This window comes from Thalassophryne amazonica, chromosome 13, assembly GCF_902500255.1.
Source record: "Thalassophryne amazonica chromosome 13, fThaAma1.1, whole genome shotgun sequence".
Lineage (NCBI taxonomy): Eukaryota > Metazoa > Chordata > Actinopteri > Batrachoidiformes > Batrachoididae > Thalassophryne > Thalassophryne amazonica.
In genome coordinates, this window is record NC_047115.1 from 70,703,614 (window position 1) to 70,725,253 (window position 21,640).

The 21,640-nt window shown below is 43.6% G+C and overlaps 1 protein-coding gene across 1 annotated transcript in view; it reads left to right on the forward strand.

The window, feature by feature from the left end:
- The first annotated feature begins 5,337 nt into the window (after positions 1-5,337).
- Positions 5,338-21,640, forward strand: part of si:ch73-105b23.6 (fibrillin-2) — a 97,972-nt gene continuing 81,669 nt past the window's right edge. The window contains exon 1 of the mRNA XM_034184393.1: positions 5,338-5,452. Within this exon, the coding sequence (XP_034040284.1) occupies positions 5,338-5,452 (115 nt within the window). The remainder of the gene's footprint in view (positions 5,453-21,640) is intronic.

Sequence of the window (21,640 nt, forward strand, 5' to 3'; positions counted from 1 at the left end):
ACTGGGCGCCTGGATAAGGACCGATAAACAGAGAACTATTATTATTATTATTATTATTATTATTATTATTGTTGTTGTTGTTGTTGTTGTTGTTGTTATTATTATTATTATTATGCAATGTGTCATACATTTCCACAGTTTGACCTGAAAATATCTGTGAAACACCTCAACAACAGCCCTTTGTTTCTACATAAAGTATGTTTTGCTGTTGTTATTGCTTTATTTGTGTAATTTATGTTAATTTATCACCATGGTGGAGAAAGGCTGAAGGGGTTTTGAATGTATTTGTGTTGCTGTTGGTTTGTTTAAAATCCCCCCACCTCCAGAATTTAAATTGGGGGTGATAAAACAACAACAAACAAACAAACAAACAAACAAACAAAAGAGCTGTGGACAGCCAGGCAGATAGTTTCAAGTGGTGCATTCACATTTCTTTACATGTGGCATTTAGTTCTTTGTGCCATTTCATCTTTGCCAGACTAAAGCAAAAGCTTTCAACAGTTTATTATTTAATATGCTGTTATGCATTCTGTGTTACCATTGTACTATTTCTGTAGTCTGCATGTATCCACTTTATACTATTCAATGTATATTTACAATATTTATAATGTATATTTATATACCACACCCATCTCTGGATGGAGCCGCACCTCAAACAGAGAGAAAAGAAAAAAAAAAAAGCAGCATCAGAAAGACAACAAATACAGTGTACTTTGTCAGCATTAAGCAACAAGAAAAACAGAGGAAATACTAAGGTGATCGCCGGCCACTAGCCCTAAGCTTCACTAAAACACCCAGAATTTAGATCAAATTGAGGCCACGGCATGCTCCGTTTCCTAATAAAATAAATTTAAAAGAGTAAAAAACATAGTAACATACTATGCCAGTATGCTAGCCATATGAAGGGAAAATAAGTGCGTCTTAAGTCTGCAATTCAAAGTCTCAACAGAATCTGACTGTTTTATTGATGCAGGGAGATCATTCCACAGAACAGGGGCACGATAAGAGAAAGCTCTCTGACCCGCAGGCTTTTTATTCATCCTAGGGACACAAAGTAGTCCTGTACCCTGAGAACACAAAGCCCGATAAACAAATTAATGGTTAGCAGAATAGGTCTAAAACAGATCAAATCATTGCAGTCATTAACTAAAATTTGTAAAATAAAAAAAATCTTTCTTACAAGGGTGTTTAGTCTATAACATACTAGTAAACACAGGTAGAAATAGGTCTAAGAATACACAAAAATGTTCCGATCCTTGAGTAAAATTTGTGACAAAAAAAAAAAAAATTGCTTTAACAACTTTCTTAAAAGAGTGTTTACTCTGTGACATTTTGGTAGAAACAGGTAAATCATTCCACAGTTTAGCACAAGTATGATAAAAACTGTTTTTACTGCAATTTAAAAAAGTCAGAAGAAGATACAAAAAATAAAACATGTCATACCAACTGTGTTTGGAAGTTCACATCAGAAATCAGGGAATGTACAATCAAAGTACAGAAAAATAGACATCTTTGTACAACTACTCTGCAATAAAGGTGATGTAAAACACTTGTTTTTGCTTTGTGTTATATTGATTTGCATTATATTTGAAGACTTTTCTAATATTATGTAACCTTCATTTAAATTAATAGAAATGCAAAAAAACTCACTGACTGACTGAGCACCTCTCTGACACAATATCAGCAGCAATACAGTCTTAGCTTCATGAAGTTGCTGTTTATTATTTACAAGTCTGTTAAGTTGGAATGTGTTATGACAAAGACTTGTCTTAATATTGAATTAAAATAAAAAAAATTCTTAGTAGAATTATATAATTTAGCTGTCTATTTTGTGTTTGTGTATTTTACACCTTAAAAATAGTAAAATTGGCACACTATCCTTTTAGGTCACTCACAGGCATAAACATGCATTCACTTGTTTCATAAAACTCAAGCATGATGACATCATCAACGGTGACTGAAACTAGAGGTTGGAAAAATTTTTTAGGCCTTCTGAGTCATGCGCAGTGTGATGACACGGCTGAGTCATAGCCTTGGGTTTCACACAGAAACTGTCAAAGGAATATTCTCACAAGTCATATCTGTTTCTTGCTTCATACTCTTTCATTGATCTAATGGAATTTAATAATTAGTGAGAAGTGTTCCTGTATTGAATACAGTAGGTGTTATACACAGTCGTAGTCAGTTTCATAAATGCCTGGTCAGTGAATTTTTGTTTCAGTACAATCAAGATGTGCTTCTATTATGAACTTTCAGGTTTAATTCGGGAGGTTTAACAAAAATGTCTAACTATTTAACTATTACAGTCCCTCCATTTTCCGAGCCTGTGAGTAATTGGGCATACGAAATATAACCATTATTGTGAATCCAAATAATCACTTTACAGCCAGATTTCTTTAAACAAGTCAGGGTGTGGATGTGTGAAAGTTTCCATTCAATGAATATGTCTTGGACTTCATTTACATCAATCATTAAGAAATACAAACAGTATTCTACTGTATGGTCAATCTGTCTAGAGGAGGCAGTTCTTTAAAACTGAGTGATGGCAAGAAGGAGACCAGTGAGGGAAGCCAGCAAGACACCCATGACAAGTCTCAAATAGTTGTGGGCTTCTGTCTGTTGTATTATCAGTCACAGTCTCATGGTGGAGTGGAACAGAGAAGCATTTTTAACACAAGAAAATAAATCAAAGATACAAGAGGCAATTGAGATGTTTTGGGCCTGACCTAGGAAAAGTAGGGTGTGGTTCTCCATCTTTACCAACATTTCTCAATAATGTATGAACTTTAGATTCACTGTGCGCAATATTGGTTTCTCAGAATGTAAAAGATGAAGAATCAAATCCTACTTTTTCTGGGTCAGGCTCAGAAACTTCTCAATTGCCCCCCTATACTGCAGGCTGAAGACTCCCATGTGCATTCTGGCAAACTATGGCTGAAATTCTAGTTCCACTCCACCATGAAGCTCTAAAACTGGTGATACAACAGACAAAATTGGCACTTTACAGATTTTCTCCAATCACAGCCAAAGTCCTTCAGAGCTGTCATCGGTGTCTTTGTGGCTTTCCTCACTTGTCTCCTTTTTCTGTGGTCCTTCATATTTTAAGAACTGCCTACACTAAAAAAAAAACCTTGCTCAGTGAACATAAAAAATTATATAAAGTATTTCCACCAAAGTAAAATGTGTTAATGTAGCCAGAAACAATTTTGCTGAGTGACCTAAGTGTAAATTTGTTGGGTCAACATGATGAATTTGCATTACTGTTACCTAATTACCATGCTTCAGGCCAACTAGATTTGAAAAGGTAATTGTGACCTAAATGTAAATTTGTTGGGTTAACATGATGAATTTCTGTTACTGTTACTCAGTTACCATGGTTTAGGCCAACTAGATTTGTAAGTGGAAATGTAACAAAAATAAAAAAGTAAGTCCCTTCGGCTGCTCCCTTGTTTTCTCTCGGGGTCGCCACAGCAGAACCAAAGTGGACCTACATGTTGATTCTGGCTCAAGTTTTATGTCAGATGCCCTTCCTGACACAACTCCACATTACGTGGAGAAATGTGGCAGGGGTGAGGTTTGAAGCGGGAACCTTTCATACTGAAACCAAGAGCACTAACCACTTGGCCACCATCCCTGCCCTGTAAGTAGTTACAACTACTTTTAAAATAGTGCAGTTACAAACATGTCAACTTAACTTTGCTGTGTTGGATCAACACAGTTGCAGATGTAGATCCACCTTGGATTTGCTTTGGCGACCCTGAGCACAAACAAGCGAGCAGCCAAAGGGACTTACCATTTTTTTTTGTTACATTTACCCTTACAAATCTAGTTGGCCTAACCCATGGTAATTAAGTAATAGTAATGCAAATTCATCGTTGACCCAACAAATTTACATGCAGGTCACTCAGCAAAATTGTTTCTGGCTACGTTAATGCATTTTACTTGGGTGGAAATACTTTCCATATTTTTTTATGTTCACTGAGCAAGTTAAATTTTAAGTTGTTGCATGTTATGTTAAAACTATATGATTTGAGTGTGTTCACCCATAAAACTTGATTTTATATCGTAGAAGCTACATGTTAGACTTACGTTCATGTAACATAAAAACCAACAACACATGTTTTAATAATAATAATAATACATTTTATTTATATTGCACTTTACATTTGTAAACAAATCTCAAAGTGCCACAGACGTTAGACAGAAGCATAAAACAACAATCAGCAACAATAAAAATAAAAAATTAGGATCAATTAAAATCAATTAAAATTAGCAACTATAATTCATAAGCTTTCTGAAATAAAAACGTTTTAAGATTTGATTTAAGAGAGTCCACTGACTGTGGCGCCCTCAGGTGGATGGGCAGGGCATTCCACAGGCGTGGTACTGCTGCCTGAAAGGCTCTGTCCCCCATTGTGTTGTGTGGAGCTTGGTTTTGGGGACCTGGAGGAGGTGACTGTTGTTTGAGCGGAGGCGTCTCATGGGTTCATAGGGGGACAGAAGTTCTTTGAGGTACACTGGTGCACCGCTGTAGACACACTGATAGGTCAGGAGGCAGATCTTATATTCCACCCTGAACCTAACAGGAAGCCAATGGAGTTTATTGAGGATGGGAGTAATGTGTTGAGTTTTGGGCACCCCCATCAGGATCCTGGCAGCACAATTTTGAATGGACTGGAGACGTTGTAAATTTCTCCCAGAGATCCCGACGAGGAGTGCATTACAGTAGTCCAGCCTGGAGGAGACAAAGTCATGGACCAGCCTCTCAGCATCAGAAAACGACAGGGAGGGGCGGAGTTTGGAGATGTTCCTGAGATGAAAGAATGCTGTCTTACAGATATGCTGGATATGGATGTCAAATGAAAAGTTGGGGTCAAAATGGACTCCCAGGTTTGTAACAGATGTTGATAATGGAATGTTGTGGCCAGAGAATGAAAATACTTTGAGGGGGGATGATTTCAGTTGATGTGGGGTGCCAATGAGAATGGCTTCAGTTTTTGTGCTGTTTAGCTGGAGAAAATTGTCATTCATCCACACCTTTGTCTCCTCCAGGCAGGCAGTGACGGTATGAATGAAAAATGAAGAAGTGGGGTCCAACCTGACATAGAGCTGAGTATCATCAGCATAGCAATGGAAGGATATTCCATGCCTGCTGATGATGTGGCCCAAGGGGAGCATATAGATGGAAAATAAGGTCGGTCCAAGGACCGACCCCTGGGGGACCCCACAGGTTGCAATGTGGGGCCTCGACCTGGCTTCCCTAAAGGCCACGTACTCAGCTCTATCAGTCAGGTAGAACCGAAACCACTGGAGTGCTGTGTCTGAAAGGCCAATGAAATGCTGGACTCAGTGAAGAAGGATGGTATGGTCTACAGTGTCAAAGGCGGCCGAGAGGTCCAGGAACAAGAGAAGGGATGGAGAGCCCTGGTCAGAAGCCACCAACAAATCATTGGTGACCCTGACCAGGGCTGTCTCAGTGCTGTGGGCAGAGCGAAACCCTGACTGAAACTTCTCATAGAGGCTGGAAAATTGCAGATGATCATGGATTTGGGTGGAAACAACTTTTTCTATGTTTTGTTTTTTTCTTAGTGTACTCCAGAGAGATTTGCTTAGGAGTACTATGGAGAGTACTTTTTCTATTTTTGAATGGATGTGTGTGTGTATAAGCACGACTGCAGTACTTATAGACTTGATTGTGGATGTTTTGGACGGTGAGGCTTAAAGTGCTGACCACATACTGTACATTGAGTGTTCTTATCAAGTCAATTTGATAGCAACTGTCACTCTCAGTAATCATGATGGTGCATGATTAAAAAAAAAGTTCAACCACACTTCTGTATGGTTGAGCGGATGCTGTCAAACTGTAATCACAGTTATGTCAATACAGTGAAGATTAAGCTTGTGTTGACAGTTCAGGTAGTGTAGTGACACATTTAAATATTCATCTTAATTTAATGAAGCTTGTTGCTTTTATCATGTTTCATTCAGTAAAAGGAATTCCGTTTAGTCATTATTTGCATACATTTGCTCCATCTAGTGGCAGAATTGGTAAAACAGAGGGTTATAAGGCTTCAAGGTTTTTGTAGCTTTCTTGATACAACTGTAAACAACCAGCATATTAAAAGCCAAATTAAAAGCTATGTATTCATGTTAACGTGACATTTCTGACTTTTCAACCACATAAAATTTCACTGCAGTCCTTTGGACAGTCTACACATGTCAGATTAATGTGATTTGAGGAAAACTGCAAATTTCTCTGCCATGTTGTGGAACCCTTCTGTAATGTTCAATATGATATGTTTTAAAATTAGATGATTTCAGAAAGGGAGAAAACTATACTGTTGATTTTATACAAGCAAATCTGGATCAATCTTGAATTACAGACATCCTGAAATTTGAAGAAACATATTTAGTTGTTTATTCATTTGTTCATCCCTTCCTTCATTTATTTTCTGATGCTTATCCGGGTCTGGGTTGCGGTGACAGCAGACTAAGCAGCTCATCCCGTACTTTCCAATCGTCAGCCAAGTCTGTTCACCGGGCAGTGGATCTCAGCATAAGCCTACATGTAAATCAGGCTTGTGTTTTTGAAAAAAAAAAAATGAAAAGAGAAAGTATTGCCCAGTTTTGATATAAATAACTGTAATAAATATTCTTAATACACTACCAATCACTGGGCTCTGCTTAGGGACCACCCAGATGGATATCCGGTTAATCCCATATTCCTCTTCTTGTCATTTTCCAGTTGCTTGGCTCCTGTGGCACCTGTGTGTTGGATTAAGCACAGGGAAGCAGGCCACATGGCTCTTCTTTCATAGCTGATGCTGCCTCACAATGCAAGTAGTACACCTTATCTGAGTCTCCCTGAATAACTGCTCATTTGACTCATAGTCATTCCAACCATCACTGGCATGTCAGACTGAAAGCACCAGGACACTGAAGACTTGTTCTCAAATGAGCAGTTCTATCGATATCACCAGATACCTCTCACAAGCAATCTCAGGACTCCATAAGCTTTCCCAAATCTGGCCTCGCAAGCTGAGCTCCCACAGACATAAATTTCACTTCCAACATAAATTAATCTTTCTGCAAGTTCAATGCTTTCATCACATGCTGGACACACTGCTCATGGCTGAGTATAGCAAGTCATTGAAAGCCTGGTGTTAAGATTAGGGATTCAGGTGGAACCGAACCTTTTCAGACTATGGACACAAATGCAGGGAGCTGGACATGGAGAGGAGTACAAAAGGCAGAGATATTTATTTATAATAAATAAACAAAAATAGCTGCACTGGGAGTGCCTGCAGTATGGAGAGTGGTCAGCCCTCTAGCAGTGAAAATAGGGCTGCAGTATCCCAAGCCAAGTCTTGAAGGAATGTGTCAATAAAGGATTCTGAGACCAGGGCCAGGTGGGACGCTCACCTCTGCAACCAGGAACTAAGGAAGAAAACACAGTGGGTGAGTGGAATGCACTCGTAACGCTGGAGTCTCACACAGTCACAGTTCAAAAACAGGATTAACATGGGTTGTGGCAGAGTTCAAGAAATAAAGTTCTCTTCTTATTACCCAGGCCGAAGTCACCAAGGTGGTTAGAAAGCTCCTCGGTGGCAAGGCTCCTGGGGTGGATGAAATCCGTCCTGAGTACCTTAAGTCTCTGGATGTTGTGGGACTGTCTTGGCTGACACGCCTCTGCAACATTGCGTGGCTTTTGGGGACAGTGCCTCTGGATTGGCAGACCGGGGTGGTGGTCCCTCTGTTTAAGAAGGGGGACCGGAGGGTGTGTTCCAACTATAGGGGGATCACACTCTTCAGCCTCCCCGGTAAGGTCTATTCCAGAGTACTGGAGAGGAGAATTTGACCGATGGTCGAACCTCGGATTCAGGAGGAGCAGTGTGGTTTTCGTCCTGGTCGCGGCACACTGGACCAGCTCTACACGCTCCATCGGGTGCTCGAGGGTTCATGGGAGTTTGCCCAACCAGTCCACATGTGTTTTGTGGATCTGGAGAAGGCGTTCGACTGTGTCCCTCGGGGCACCCTGTGGGGGGTGCTCCGGGAGTATGGGGTCCGGGGTCCTTTGCTATGGGCTATCCAGTCCCTGTATGACTGCAGCAGGAGCTTGGTTCGCATTGCCAGTAGTAAGTCAAACCTGTTTCCAGTGCACGTTGGCCTCCGCCAGGGCTGCCCTTTGTCACCGGTTCTGTTCATTATTTTTATGGACAGAATTTCTAGGCGCAGCCAGGGTGTAGAGGGGGTCTGGTTTGGGAACCACAGAATCTCGCTTCTGCTGTTTGCGGACAATGTAGTTCTGTTGGCTTCATCAAATCAGGACCTTCAGCATGCACTGGGGCGGTTTGCAGCAGAGTGTGAAGTGTCCGGGATAAAAATCAGCACCTCCAAATCCGAGGCCATGGTTCTCGACCGGAAAAAGGTGCTTTGCCCTCTTCAGGTCAGTGGAGTGTCCTTGCCTCAAGTGGAGCAGTTTAAGTATCTTGGGGTCTTGTTCACGAGTGAAGGACGGATGGAGCGTGAGATTGACAGACGGATCGGTGCAGCATCTGCAGTGATGCGGTCGCTGTATTGGACCGTCGTGGTGAAGACAGAGCTGAGTAGGGGGGCAAAGCTCTCGATTTACCGATCGATCTACGTTCTGATCCTCACCTATGGTTATGAGATTTGGCTCATGACCGAAACAACGAGATCGCGAGTACAAGCGGCCGAGATGAGTTTCCTCCGCAGGGTGGCTGGGCGCTCTCTTAGAGATAGGGTGGAGAGCTCGGTCACTTGGGAGGAGCTCGGAGTCGAGCCACTGCTCCTCCACGTCGAAAGGAGTCAGTTGAGGTGGCTCGGGCATCTTTTCCGGATGCCCCCTGGACGCCTCGCTGGAGAGGTGTTCTGGGCACGTCCCATTGGGCGGAGGCCCCGGGGAAGACCCAGGACACGCTGGAGGGACTACATCTCTCGACTGGCTTGGGAACGCCTTGGGGTTCCCCCGGAGGAGCTGGGGAAGGTGTGTGTGGATCGGGAGGTCTGGGCGGCTTTGCTTGAGCTGCTGCCCCCTCGACCCGACTCCGGATAAAGCGGAAGAAAATGGATGGATGGATGGATGGATGGACCCCATCCATTCTGGGTGTGTTTACCCATGATTCCTAGCCATGTTGTGAGGCAGAGAATGTAAACATAGAGTGAGCGCCAGTGTCACGGTCTGATCGGTCCCCCTGCCTTCACTGCTCATGCGTAATTTCGGAGCATCAGCAGCAATGAACAGATTATCACCTTGTTTCTGCTTAAAACTGCACTCCAGTCATCATCTGTCTCAGCAACAGATCTATGAAGCTTTTGTACAGCAATCATTTCCACATAAATTCAGCATTAGTTCATAATAAAAGACAGGGGGACTGATCAGACCACGACACTGGTGCATCTGAGTCTGACTCTCTGCGCCCAAACGGATTAAAGGGAATAATGTGATTATTATCCATCAGATGACAAAGTAAATCCTCTTAAAGCATTCTAAAGTGCAGATTCCATTTCTGTCTGAGAAGACTCTGCTGAACGTAAAACATGGATAAAAAGATGTAATTTTCTTGCAAATTTACTTTGTCAGTATTTCTGACACTGAATTGTTCTGTCGTTATTATGCAGAATAGAGTGTGGATACCCGAATCGGGCCCACTGGGACATGATGGGTTTGGCCAGGTTCAAACAAATTGTTTGAAATAATAACTCGGTTCAGATCCAGTCAGGTCAGCACAAAGATTCTGGGAGGCTCCACAAAAAGAGTCACTGCATGTGTGTAGATCTTTAGAACAGAATAGAATAGCTTTTATTCACCAAGTATCCACAGAATACAAGGAATTTGACTTTGGTTTGAGCTGCAGTCTCTCTGTAGGGCATGTATAAATATACACTAAACACTGAATAAATCACACAAATAAAAAGTGCAAATGCAATGTGCAATAAGAGGAAAAAAGAATGTGTGTGTTGTGAAAAGTGTAGGAACAGAGGCATCCACTTCAACAACAAACTGGCGATTGGGATCGGGCTGCACCAGAACGGGTGCAGACGAGAACCGACGTTTCAACTCCCTAAACGCGGCTTCGCACCGATCCGACCAGGTGAAGGGGACTTTAGTGGAGGTCAGGGCCGTCAGGGGGCTAACTACCTGGCTATAACCCTTAATAAACCTCCGGTAGAAATTTGCAAAGCCGAGGAACTGTTGCAGCTTCCTACGGCTTGTCGGTTGGGGCCAATCCCTCACCGCCGCAACCTTGGCCAGATCGGGTGCGACGGAGTTGGAGGAGATGATGAACCCCAGGAAAGACAAAGAAGCGCGGTGGAACTCGCACTTCTCACCCTTCACAAACAACCGGTTCTCCAACAACCGCTGCAGGACCTGACGTACATGCTGGACATGGGTCTCAGGTTCCGGGGAGAAGATGAGGATGTCGTCCAGGTATACGAAGACGAACCAGTGCAGGAAGTCCCGCAAGACGTCATTAACCAATGCCTGGAACGTCGCGGGCGCATTGGTGAGGCCGAACGGCATGACCAGGTACTCAAAGTGACCTAACGGGGTGTTAAATACCGTCTTCCATTCGTCTCCCTTCCGGATCCAAACCAGGTGGTACACATTTCTAAGATCCAATTTGGTGAAAATTTGGGCTCCATGCAGGGGCGTGAACACAGAATCTAACAGAGGCAGCGGGTATCGATTACGAACCGTGACTTCGTTCAGCCCTCTGTAGTCTATGCATGGACGGAGTCCACCGTCTTTCTTGCCCACAAAAAAGAAACCTGCACCCATCGGGGAGGTGGAGTTCCGGATCAACCCGGCAGCTAAGGAGTCCCGGATGTAGGTCTCCATTGATTCGCGCTCAGGACGAGAGAGGTCGTACAGCCTGCTGGACGGGTACTCAGCGCCGGGGATCAAATCAATGGCACAATCGTACGGACGGTGCGGGGGAAGAGTGAGTGCCAGATCTTTGCTGAAGACGTCAGCAAGATCATGGTACTCCTCAGGCACCGCTGACAGATTGGGGGGGGGGACTTTAACCTCCTCATTAGCTGTCACACCGGGTGGAACTGAGGATCCTAAACATTCCCGGTGGCAGGTGTCACTCCACTGCGTCACTACCCCAGACGGCCAATCAATCCGGGGATTGTGCTTTAATATCCATGGAAACCCCAAAATCACTCGGGAGGTAGAAGGTGTTATATAAAACACAATCTCCTCCCTGTGATTTCCAGACACCACCAATGTCACTGGTTGTGTCTGATGTGTGATTAATGGGAGAAGGGTGCCATCTAGTGCCCATACCTTCAATGGGGAAGGTAGTGCCACTAGAGGGAGCCCTACCTCCCTGGCCCATCTGCTGTCCAGCAGATTCCCTTCAGACCCCGTGTCCACCAGTGCTGGGGTGTGAAGGGTAAGATCCCCACAAAGGATCATCACTGGGATGCGTGCTGATCTACGGGCTTTTCCCGCGTGGATGTTATGGCCCACCCTTAACCCAGTCTTTAAGGGCGGGCGTTGTAGTTTAACCGTTTGGGGCAGTTTCTTTGTATGTGCTCATCAGAGCCACAGAAAAAACACTCCCCGTGAGCCAGCCTCCGTTGTCTGTCATGTGATTTTACTTTGGCCCTGCTCGTGTCCATAGCTTTGTCAGCAGGGGGAGCTGTGGTTCCACGGAGCTCTCTGACTGTGGAGCGTGGAGACGGCGGCACCCTTTCGGACCTGGAAGGAAGAGGGACGGCTCGTGCCCGGCCATGCCCTTCGCCCCGCTCCCGATGGTGTTCTTCTAACCGGTTGTCTAACCGTATAACCAGGTCAACAAGCCTGTCAAAATCCCGCGGCTCATCCTTAGCCAGCAGGTGCTCCTTCAGGACCGGAGACAGTCCATTTACGAAGGCGGTGCGGAGTGCAACGTTATTCCAGCCGGACCTCACAGCCGCGATGCGGAAGTTGACTGCGTACTCGGCTGCACTCCGACGCCCCTGTCTCATAGACAGCAGCACAGTCGAAGCGGTCTCGCCTCTATTGGGATGATCAAACACTTTTTTAAACTCCCTCACAAACCCAGTATATGTCGTTAGGAGCCGTGAGTTTTGCTCCCAGAGCGCCGTAGCCCAGGCGCGTGCCTCTCCTCGAAGCAAATTGATGACATAAGCCACCCGGCTGGCATCTGACGAGTACATGACGGGACGTTGTGCAAAGACGAGTGAGCACTGCATTAAGAAGTCCACGCACGTCTCGCCACAACCTCCGTATGGTTCCGGTGGGCTTATGTATGCTTCAGGGGATGGGGAGGGTTCGTTGAATCACCACTGGAATGTCTGTATTTAGTGCTCGGTCGGCTGGAGGAGGTGCTGCAGCAGCGCCTGGAGTGCGCGCTTCCACCTGGGCGGTGAGAGCCTCCATCCTCCGATTGAGTATGACGTTCTGCTCGGTTACTAAATCCAACCGAGCAGTGAAGGTGGTTAAGATTTGCTGCAGCTCTCCTAACATGCCTCCTGCTGACGCCTGTGCACCCTGTGTTTCCATTGGCGGTTCAAGCGATGGTTGACACCCCTCGGGATCCATGACGCTGGCCGAGAAATCCTGTTGTGAAAAGTGTAGGAACACGGACCCACAACAGGGGGCGCAAATGAACGGACAATGGAATAAGCCAAATATAACAATTTAATGTTGTGAATGTGCACAACAGAGCAACAGACAACACAATTGAGATCAACAGTCAAATAAGTTACGGTGGTGTGTGAGCAGGCTCGAGGATAGGAGACGCCCGTCCAGAAAAGAGCGGGATCCCACACGCCTTCCACTCCACTGGACCTGAAGCAATCCTGGAGCCACCAAGCACTGGGTCCCCAGGTGGCCACTGCCTCCGGCTGTCAGATCAGGTACTGCTGGCAGGAAGAACAGACAGGTGATGGTGGGTGTGTGAACACCCAACAAACAGTTCAACATAAAGGTGGAAAGCACCTCCACCTCTCAATCACAATGCACACGGAGCTTGTACAGATCCTGAAGTAACACTTAAACAGTCTGCAAACTCAGAATAATGTCAGTCAGCACAGAAGTAAAAACGTTACCACTGTATGATACCAAAAGGCTGAGACGTTTACTTATCGGTAGACGATTTCTCTGCAGTGAGGTGAAGATGCTGCCTGGCTCTTATGGAGGTGTGGATGATGATGATGATGAGTGACAGCTGGTGTTGTTGATGAGTGACAGCTGCCACTCCCGGTGCTCCGGCGCCCTCACGTGCCTGAAGCCCGCACTTCAGGCAGGACGCCCTCTGGTGGTGGGCCAGCAGTACCTCCTCTTCAGCGGCCCACACAACAGTGCGAAAGAGACAACATATTGAAGTTGTACATGAGGTATATGAATGAATGAGTTTTTTGGCAGGTTAAGTTGTTCATCAGTGCGATGTGCAAACTGTACCGTACCTTGAAGGGGAGTTCATGTTTTTTATTGTGTATGCCTCAAACAGAGGCCTGACTGGGCATCATGCAAAGAAACATCATAGCTGGAAGCCTGCAAGTTGATTTTCTTTATGTTATTACACTCTGTTTCTCAAGGGGGTCAAATACTTATTTTATGCAATAAAATGCAAATTAATTATTTAAAAATCATACAATGTGATTTTCTGGATTTTTTTTTTTTTTAGATTCTGTCTCTCACAGTTGAAGTGTGCCTACGATAAAAATTACAGACCTCTCCATTCTTTGTAGGTGGGAAAACCAGCAAAACTGATACTGTATATTTTCTCAGAACAACAACCACATTAACCACACAAGTACCAGAACAGCTTATAAACACAAAATCATGAGCGTCACATCAAAAACAGAGCATGCCGGGCTACTTACAAGGGATCGTGCCCTCATCAAGAATGGTAACTGACAGTCAAGTGTGAGGGCCATGCAGCAACAAACGAGCCACAACACACACATGCACGAGGACTGGAAACACCAAGAAAAACAGTCCAGGCTGGCGACAAACCAGTGCTGCCACCAGTACCCTCATGGTTCAGTGGTGATGGCAAGAACAGCATCCCTGCTGGCATCTTTATGAAAGTGAATTAGTGATAAATCACCCTTGAGCATCAATCACACATCAGCAGCACGATGGATTAGTGGTTAGCACTGTTGCCTCACAGCAAGAAGGTCATAGGATCGATTCTCACCTGTGGCCTTTCTGTGTAGAGTGTTCTCCCCGTGTTTGCGTGGGTTTCCTCTGGGTGCTCTGGTTTCCTCCCACGTTTAAAGACATGTAGGTTAGGTGAATTGGAAACTTCATAATTATCCAGGTCTCCCTTGCATCTCAATGGGACGAACCTGATTAAATTAGAATATCATAATTTTATGTGATGCATGATGATGACAATACAGAAAACCAGACATACTTGGTAAAATAGCATATTGATGATATTTTTCAAAAACCCCTCAAAAATTCACAAATTATGTTTTCGGGGGAGCCCATGTCTTAGTAAATGGAGCTGACCTCCCCCTTAATTTGCTCTCTGGGTCTATCCTCATTAGACATGGGCCGATAACCGGTTTCACGGTATATCGTGGTATGAAAAAGCCACGGTATCAAAACCACTAAAATTGTCTGTTGTACCGTCCCTACGGTATGAGCGGGTTATGAGAATTCTTGATAGGCAGAGCGGATGTGACCGCTGCCGCCCTTCCCCCTAGCGCACATCTCTGTCTCTGTTTACAAACAGGCAGCTAATGTTAGTTAGCTCTGCATCATGACTGAAGGAGCAGAAACCTGCACTAAACTTTTCCCTCCATCTAAAAGGACCAAGTCGACTTTTTTGTTTTATTTTCCGTGGAATAGACCTTCAAACCAAAAACGGTGGCAACAGAGCACCGTAGCTATGGCCTGTGTCGGACACGGAGCGATTCAAGATACCCACAAAGGATTACATGGAAGGAATAAATTTTATCCCGTCTTTGAAACCACTGAGAAGTACAAGTGGTGGACTTGAGTTGTGCTTGTTGTTGACCAAATTTCTTCCACAAACATGTCAAGAGGGACAAATACATCTATTCCAAGCACTTTGTTGGTGAATCTGGGCCAAGTATTGAGCATCTGGAGTTCCGGTGTAACAGTTTATCTTTCCCCTGCATAACTCCCCCTCCAGGGGGGGAGATATTATACTGTTACACCGGGAACTCTGCCTGTGAGGTCTTAGCTTCAAAAGAAGCTCAGCTGATGCAGATGACCAACGCCCACAAACAGATGACAAAGCGCATTTTTTTTTGTTTGGACCCGGAAGTTAAAAATCACATGATGTATTACATCACACTTAACAACCGAATAGCTAGCTGAAGACCAATGATCTTGTTGGTCTTGTACTGCTGCATGGGACAAGTGAATGAGGAAGACTTCTTACTGCAACTATAAGACAGATGAGCGCTGAAGACTTATCTTTTGGTGTATGATGTAGTGCCGTAAAGTGTTGCAAACTTCTCGGGGTAGATTTGATCAAAATTACACCATACAATAAAAGCCTAGGGCATTACCATCTGCATGTTAGCAGTAAAACAATGAAGTAATATGGTCATCTAGTATTTTGTGTAACACTAGGCAATAGTGCATGAAGACTGTAAGCGCTATAGAAATCTGACATTTGACCCCTATATACTATCTGTATAATATATACAAGGTCTGTTAGAAAAGTATCGGACCTTTTTTTTTTTAAAAAAACCTGATGGATTTGAATCACGTGTGCTTGCATCCTCCAACCTTGAACCTTTGTGCGCATGCATGAATTTTTTCACGCCTGTCGATTGCATCATTTTCTGGTAAGCAGCCTTTGTGTGAGGATGTGTGTAGTGCGCTCGGCGGATTTTCATTGCAAGGAAAAAGATGGAACGACTGGAGCAGTGCCGCATCAAATTTAGCCAGAAACTGGCCAACAGCCAGGGGGAAACCATTCGGATGATTCAGACGGCTTTCGGTGACTTTTCAGTCGTGTGACTATCCGAGAAACTGTGGAAGAGGTGGGCATGTCACAGCATGTCCTGTGAGACTTCAACACGAAGGTGCTTTTGCTTCGCCGTCAGCAGCTTCAGCACGAATTTCACAGCCACTCTTTTCATGGCCAAATCTTCTGTCACAATGGAATGTGCCGAAAAAGTGCTGATGTCCACCTCTTCCGCAATTTCTCAGATAGTCACACGACAGTCCCGTATTACCACAGCATTCACTTTGGAAATGACCTGGTCATTTCAGCATGTTGATGGCCGACTGGAGCGTGGCTTGCTCTCCACCGTTGTGCGGAGAGCACGCCCATCCCTGGCCTTTATCACATCCGGGATTTCATTGAGGAAGCTGAATTGAACCCGGTGAGGAAGACTTATGGCTTCAAAGGTGTGGGCAGGAAAACCCAAATTCTGGGTGTGCATCAGGGGGACCTACTCCTTCCGGGGGTGTACAACTACACCGATTCCACCCAGGAGGCCCTAATGCACCAGGCTTCATATGCTTTCAAAAAATGTCCATGGCCAGACATCCTCACCCTGGGCATCAGGGACAAGGTGTGGTGGGTGTGGCTTAAATTAGATTTTTACTTCTCATCACAGGATGTGTAAGTGGTCACCCAGTAATCTAATATAGATGAAATATGACTATAATTTGACACAAAGTACAGCAACAGTGAAAATTAAACATTCTTAAACAAAACAGTATTAATACCACACTCATTTTGCACTCATCATAAGGTTAGGATACTGTACCCTCCAAAAGTATTGGAACACTTGGAATTTCACACATTTTACTTTGTTTATGCCATTTTAAATACAAGAAATACAAAAAAAAAAAAAGAATTAACATTTCTAAAATGATCTTCCTCAAACTCAAACTGAAAGCAAATCTCTAAAATTTGATAAAACCTGGAAATAATAATCAGTTTTCTTGCCAGTTTTCTTTAGACAAGTCAGGGGATGGAAACATGAACACTTCCAAGTCACTGAATATGTCATGGACTTTATTTACATCAATTATGAAGAAATACAAAAGTTTCTTTCACCAAAACATCAAATCTAGGCTTTCATCTCGAATGTACTTTCTGTCAAATTGTAGCTGAACTTTCAGGTCTTCTTTTAAGAAAATCCTCCTCTACACCACTTCATGAGGAAGCCGGATTTTATATTTTTAATTAATTTATATCAAGCTGTAGAGATATGCTTTCAGTTTGAGTTAAGGAAGATAATTTTAGAAAAAAATGTATTTGAAATGGAATAAAGAAATTAAAATGTGTGAAATACCAAATGTTCCAGTACTGTTGAGGGCAACTGAGAAACACTGAGGAGCAACATCTTACATCTCATATATAGTGCAGCAGATAAGAGAATATTTAGAGTAGAATCCTGCAAACGGTGATACAAACATCAAATTCAGCAGAAATAATCAATAGACATTAACGCTTTTAAAAAACTGATTGGTCACTTGAATTTTCAGTAGGCAGCCAGGTAGGGATCAACTTACAACTTAAAACACCTCCGTGTTGATAACCATCTGTAAAATCCAGGCGGCCTTTGGTGGCTTTCATTTGAGTGAGTGTCTGAGAAATTGTTTAACAGCAGGGCATGTTCCAACTTGTCCTTAAGGCTTCCAATGGAGGTGTTTTTCCTGTGGCGGGCGCGCCGCGCCGGCTGCGAGCCAACGCGCCAATCCGTCCACACGTCTTTCATTAAAAAAAAAATCTCCTTTAACAGTGGAATGTCCGGATAAACTGCTGATTCCGACCTCTTCTGAAAGTTCTCTGTTCTCTCACGACGTCCTGGGTCAACAGAGGCTTAAATTTGGAGGTTTTCAGCTTGAAACAGGATGACGACGTCGCCTCGGAGCGCTGCGCGACGTCCCGCTCCATGGGAAGTCCTTACAGTGATAGAAAAAAAATCCAAAATCTCTCATCAGCCATTAAAATTTTCACCGAAAAGCAGCTGAATTTCTTGAATGGTGTCCACTTGGATGTGCCTCACAGTTTTTGAAAAAATTTTGATCAAGCACAGCGCCAGTCTCTTAGCAACTTCTCAGACAAAGGAATTCCGATGAGGGGGCTGGACCACTCCTTCCACAAGGCGTGCTCACAGGCGAATGACGTCACCGACAGGCGTGAAAAAACTCTCGCATTCCCACGAGGGTTCAAGCTTGGCTGATGTAATCACACGTGATTCAAATCTATATGGTTTTTTAAAAAAATAATAAGGTCGGATACTTTTCTCACAGACCTCGTAGATATTAGACCATGGAAGACTCCATTAAATTTTGAAGGTGATCCAGATCTGGATCTGGATTGTATACTCAACAAAAATATAAACGCAACACTTTTGGTTTTGCTCCCATTTTGTATGAGATGAACTCAAAGATCTAAAACTTTTTCCACATAAACAATATCACCATTTCCCTCAAATATTGTTCACAAACCAGTCTAAATCTGTGATAGTGAGCACTTCTCCTTTACTGAGATAATCCATCCCACCTCACAGGTGTGCCATATCAAGATGCTGATTAGACACCATGATTAGTGCACAGGTGTGCCTTAGACTGCCCACAATAAAAGGCCACTCTGAAAGGTGCAGTTATGTTTTATTGGGGGGGGATACCAGTCAGTATCTGGTGTGACCACCATTTGCCTCATGCAGTGCAACACATCTCCTTGGCATCATCTGTGAAGAGAACACCTCTCCAACGTGCCAAACGCCAGCGAATGTGAGCATTTGCCCACTCAAGTCGGTTACGACGACGAACTGGAGTCAGGTCGAGACCCCGATGAGGACGACGAGCATGCAGATGAGCTTCCCTGAGACGGTTTCTGACAGTTTGTGCAGAAATTCTTTGGTTATGCAAACTGATTGTTTCAGCAGCTGTCCGAGTGGCTGGTCTCAGACGATCTTGGAGGTGAACATGCTGGATGTGGAGGTCCTGGGCTGGTATGGTTACACGTGGTCTGCGGTTGTGAGGCTGGTTGGATGTACTGCCAAATTCTCTGAAACGCCTTTGGAGACGGCTTATGGTAGAGAAATGAACATTCAATACACGAGCAACAGCTCTGGTTGACATTCCTGCTGTCAGCATGCCAATTGCATGCTCCCTCAAATCTTGCGATATCTGTGGCATTGTGCTGTGTGATAAAACTGCACCTTTCAGAGTGGCCTTTTATTGTGGGCAGTCTAAGGCACACCTGTGCACTAATCATGGTGTCTAATCAGCATCTTGATATGGCACACCTGTGAGGTGGGATGGATTATCTCAGCAAAGGAGAAGTGCTCACTATCACAGATTTAGACTGGTTTGTGAACAATATTTGATGGAAATGGTGATATTGTGTATGTGGAAAAAGTTTTAGATCTTTGAGTTCATCTCATACAAAATGGGAGCAAAACCAAAAGTGTTGCGTTTATATTTTTGAGTGTAGATCAAGTTTCACTTCATAACAGGCTTTGAAGGATTACGTCAAAACTACTTCACAGATTCTCACCAAATTTTCCCCACAAATAAATATTAGACCATGTAAGATGTCATTAAATTTTGGAGGCAATCCAGATCCAGATCCGGATTCTGGATCAAGGTTCACTTTATATAGGCTTTGAAGGATTATAGTGGAGCAGATAACTGTAACAATTATTCTTTTCTGGAAAGAAGCACCAAAGTTGGCACAAATACTCCTTAGACATTCCTCTTTTGAAAAAAACTGAGTAGCCACTTGAATTTTCAGTAGGCGGCCAGGTAGGGGTCAATTGAAGAATTACACAGGGGTCAAAATTGAAAAATGCTCCAATCATATTGAAAGCTATACCACATTATTTGTCTGATCACAAGATACCAAAAAGGTATAGTTTGGACTATCTATGACTGAATGTTATGGAGTTATGGGGTAAAAACAACAAGAATGGTGACAAAGGTCAATTTCAGTTTGTACAGGGGTTAGAAGTTAAAGTTGCTCCGATTTTGGTAAAAAGTGGTGCAAATTATTGGTTGAACTAATAGGATTAATAAATGACATAGTTTTGACTGTGTTGAATGCTTGGTCTGCAAGGTAAAGGTAGAACAATGTTGACGTCCATTGGATTCTATGACATGTGACATATGTTACCCTGTAACATGATAACTAAGCATGCCACATAGTGCAAACTATTCCTTTTTAAAACCCTATTAACTCAACCAATAATCTGCATCACATTTTACAATATTTAGAGCAACTTTAACATCTGACCCCTGTACAAACTAATGCTGACCTTTGTTACCATTCTTGTGTTTTTACCCCATAACTCCATAACATTCAGTCATAGATAGTCCAAACTATACCTTTTTGGTATTGTTGTGATCAGACAAATAATGTGGTATAGCTTTCAATATGATTGAAACATTTTTAAATTTTGACCCCTGTGTAATTCTTTAATTGACCCCTACCTGGCCGCCTACTGAAAATTCAAGTGGCTACTCAGTTTTTTCAAAAAGAGTAATGTCTAAGGAGTATTTGTGCCAACTTTGGTGTTTCTTTCCAGATTTGAAGATTTCCTCTGTAAATATTCTGTTATCTGCTGCACTATTACATCAAAACTACTGCACGGATTCTCACCAAATTTGCACCACAGATAAACATTAGGGCATAGAATAGAATAGAGTCTTTATTGCCATTGCACATACGTACATACAACAAAACTTGTCTTCTGTATTTAACCCATCCTAATGGCAGTTTGACACAATCCAACCACTAGGAGCAGTGGTTAGCCACAGTCCAGCGCCCGGAAACCAACTCCCCACTGCCTTGGTCAGGGGCAGAGAAAATTGCAGACCCTAAATAAGCATGTTTTTGATTGTGGGACGAAAATGGAGTGCAAATTCCACACAGAAAGGCCGGGAAGTGATCCCATGACCTTCTTGCTGTAAAGCACCAGTGCTAACCACTAACCCACCTTGCTGCCCAGCATGGAAGACTCCACTGAATTTTGGAGGTGATCTCTGATTGCTCTTCTTCTTCTTCTTCTTATTATTATTATTATTTAGTGCTTCAGTCACAAACTACTTTGTTTTACTGTAGAATTTAAAAGTTCTAGTTTTTTTTTTTTTTTTTAATTCTGTGGTGATGGGTGGGTACACAAACAGGATGATTAAGATATTCCTGTCTGGCAGCCTTCTGGCCTCTGGGGTGGTAATCCAAACTGAAGACCTGCAGCGTGACTGTAATTTAAGATGGGACACACGGTGTGGTGGCACTTGATTTTTATTGTGATTGTTGTAATATGATTCACCATTTTGATTCACATGGCTGATAGATTTTCACGCGAATCAGCAAAATCAGACAGAAAACATGATGTGAATGCTTTAAATCCCTTTTCTTCGTTGATGTTATTAGTGGCTTCTCTTGTCTGGAGCGAGGAGGACAACATCATCCTCAGGGAACTGGTGCAGTTATTGTGTGAGGGCTGACACACTACGCAGAGCAATACGAGCGTTCTGCTTCCCAGAGGTTTAAGATGTCAGGGCAGTGCATGGTATGCCGAGGTGGGTCATTGTCCCGCGTCCCAAGAGAGGAGGAACCAAGACGGAGGTGGAGAAGAAGATGTGAAACATTGTGTGAGGCGAAAGGTTCCACTTTGTGGAGAGACACGAAGAGAAGGAGAA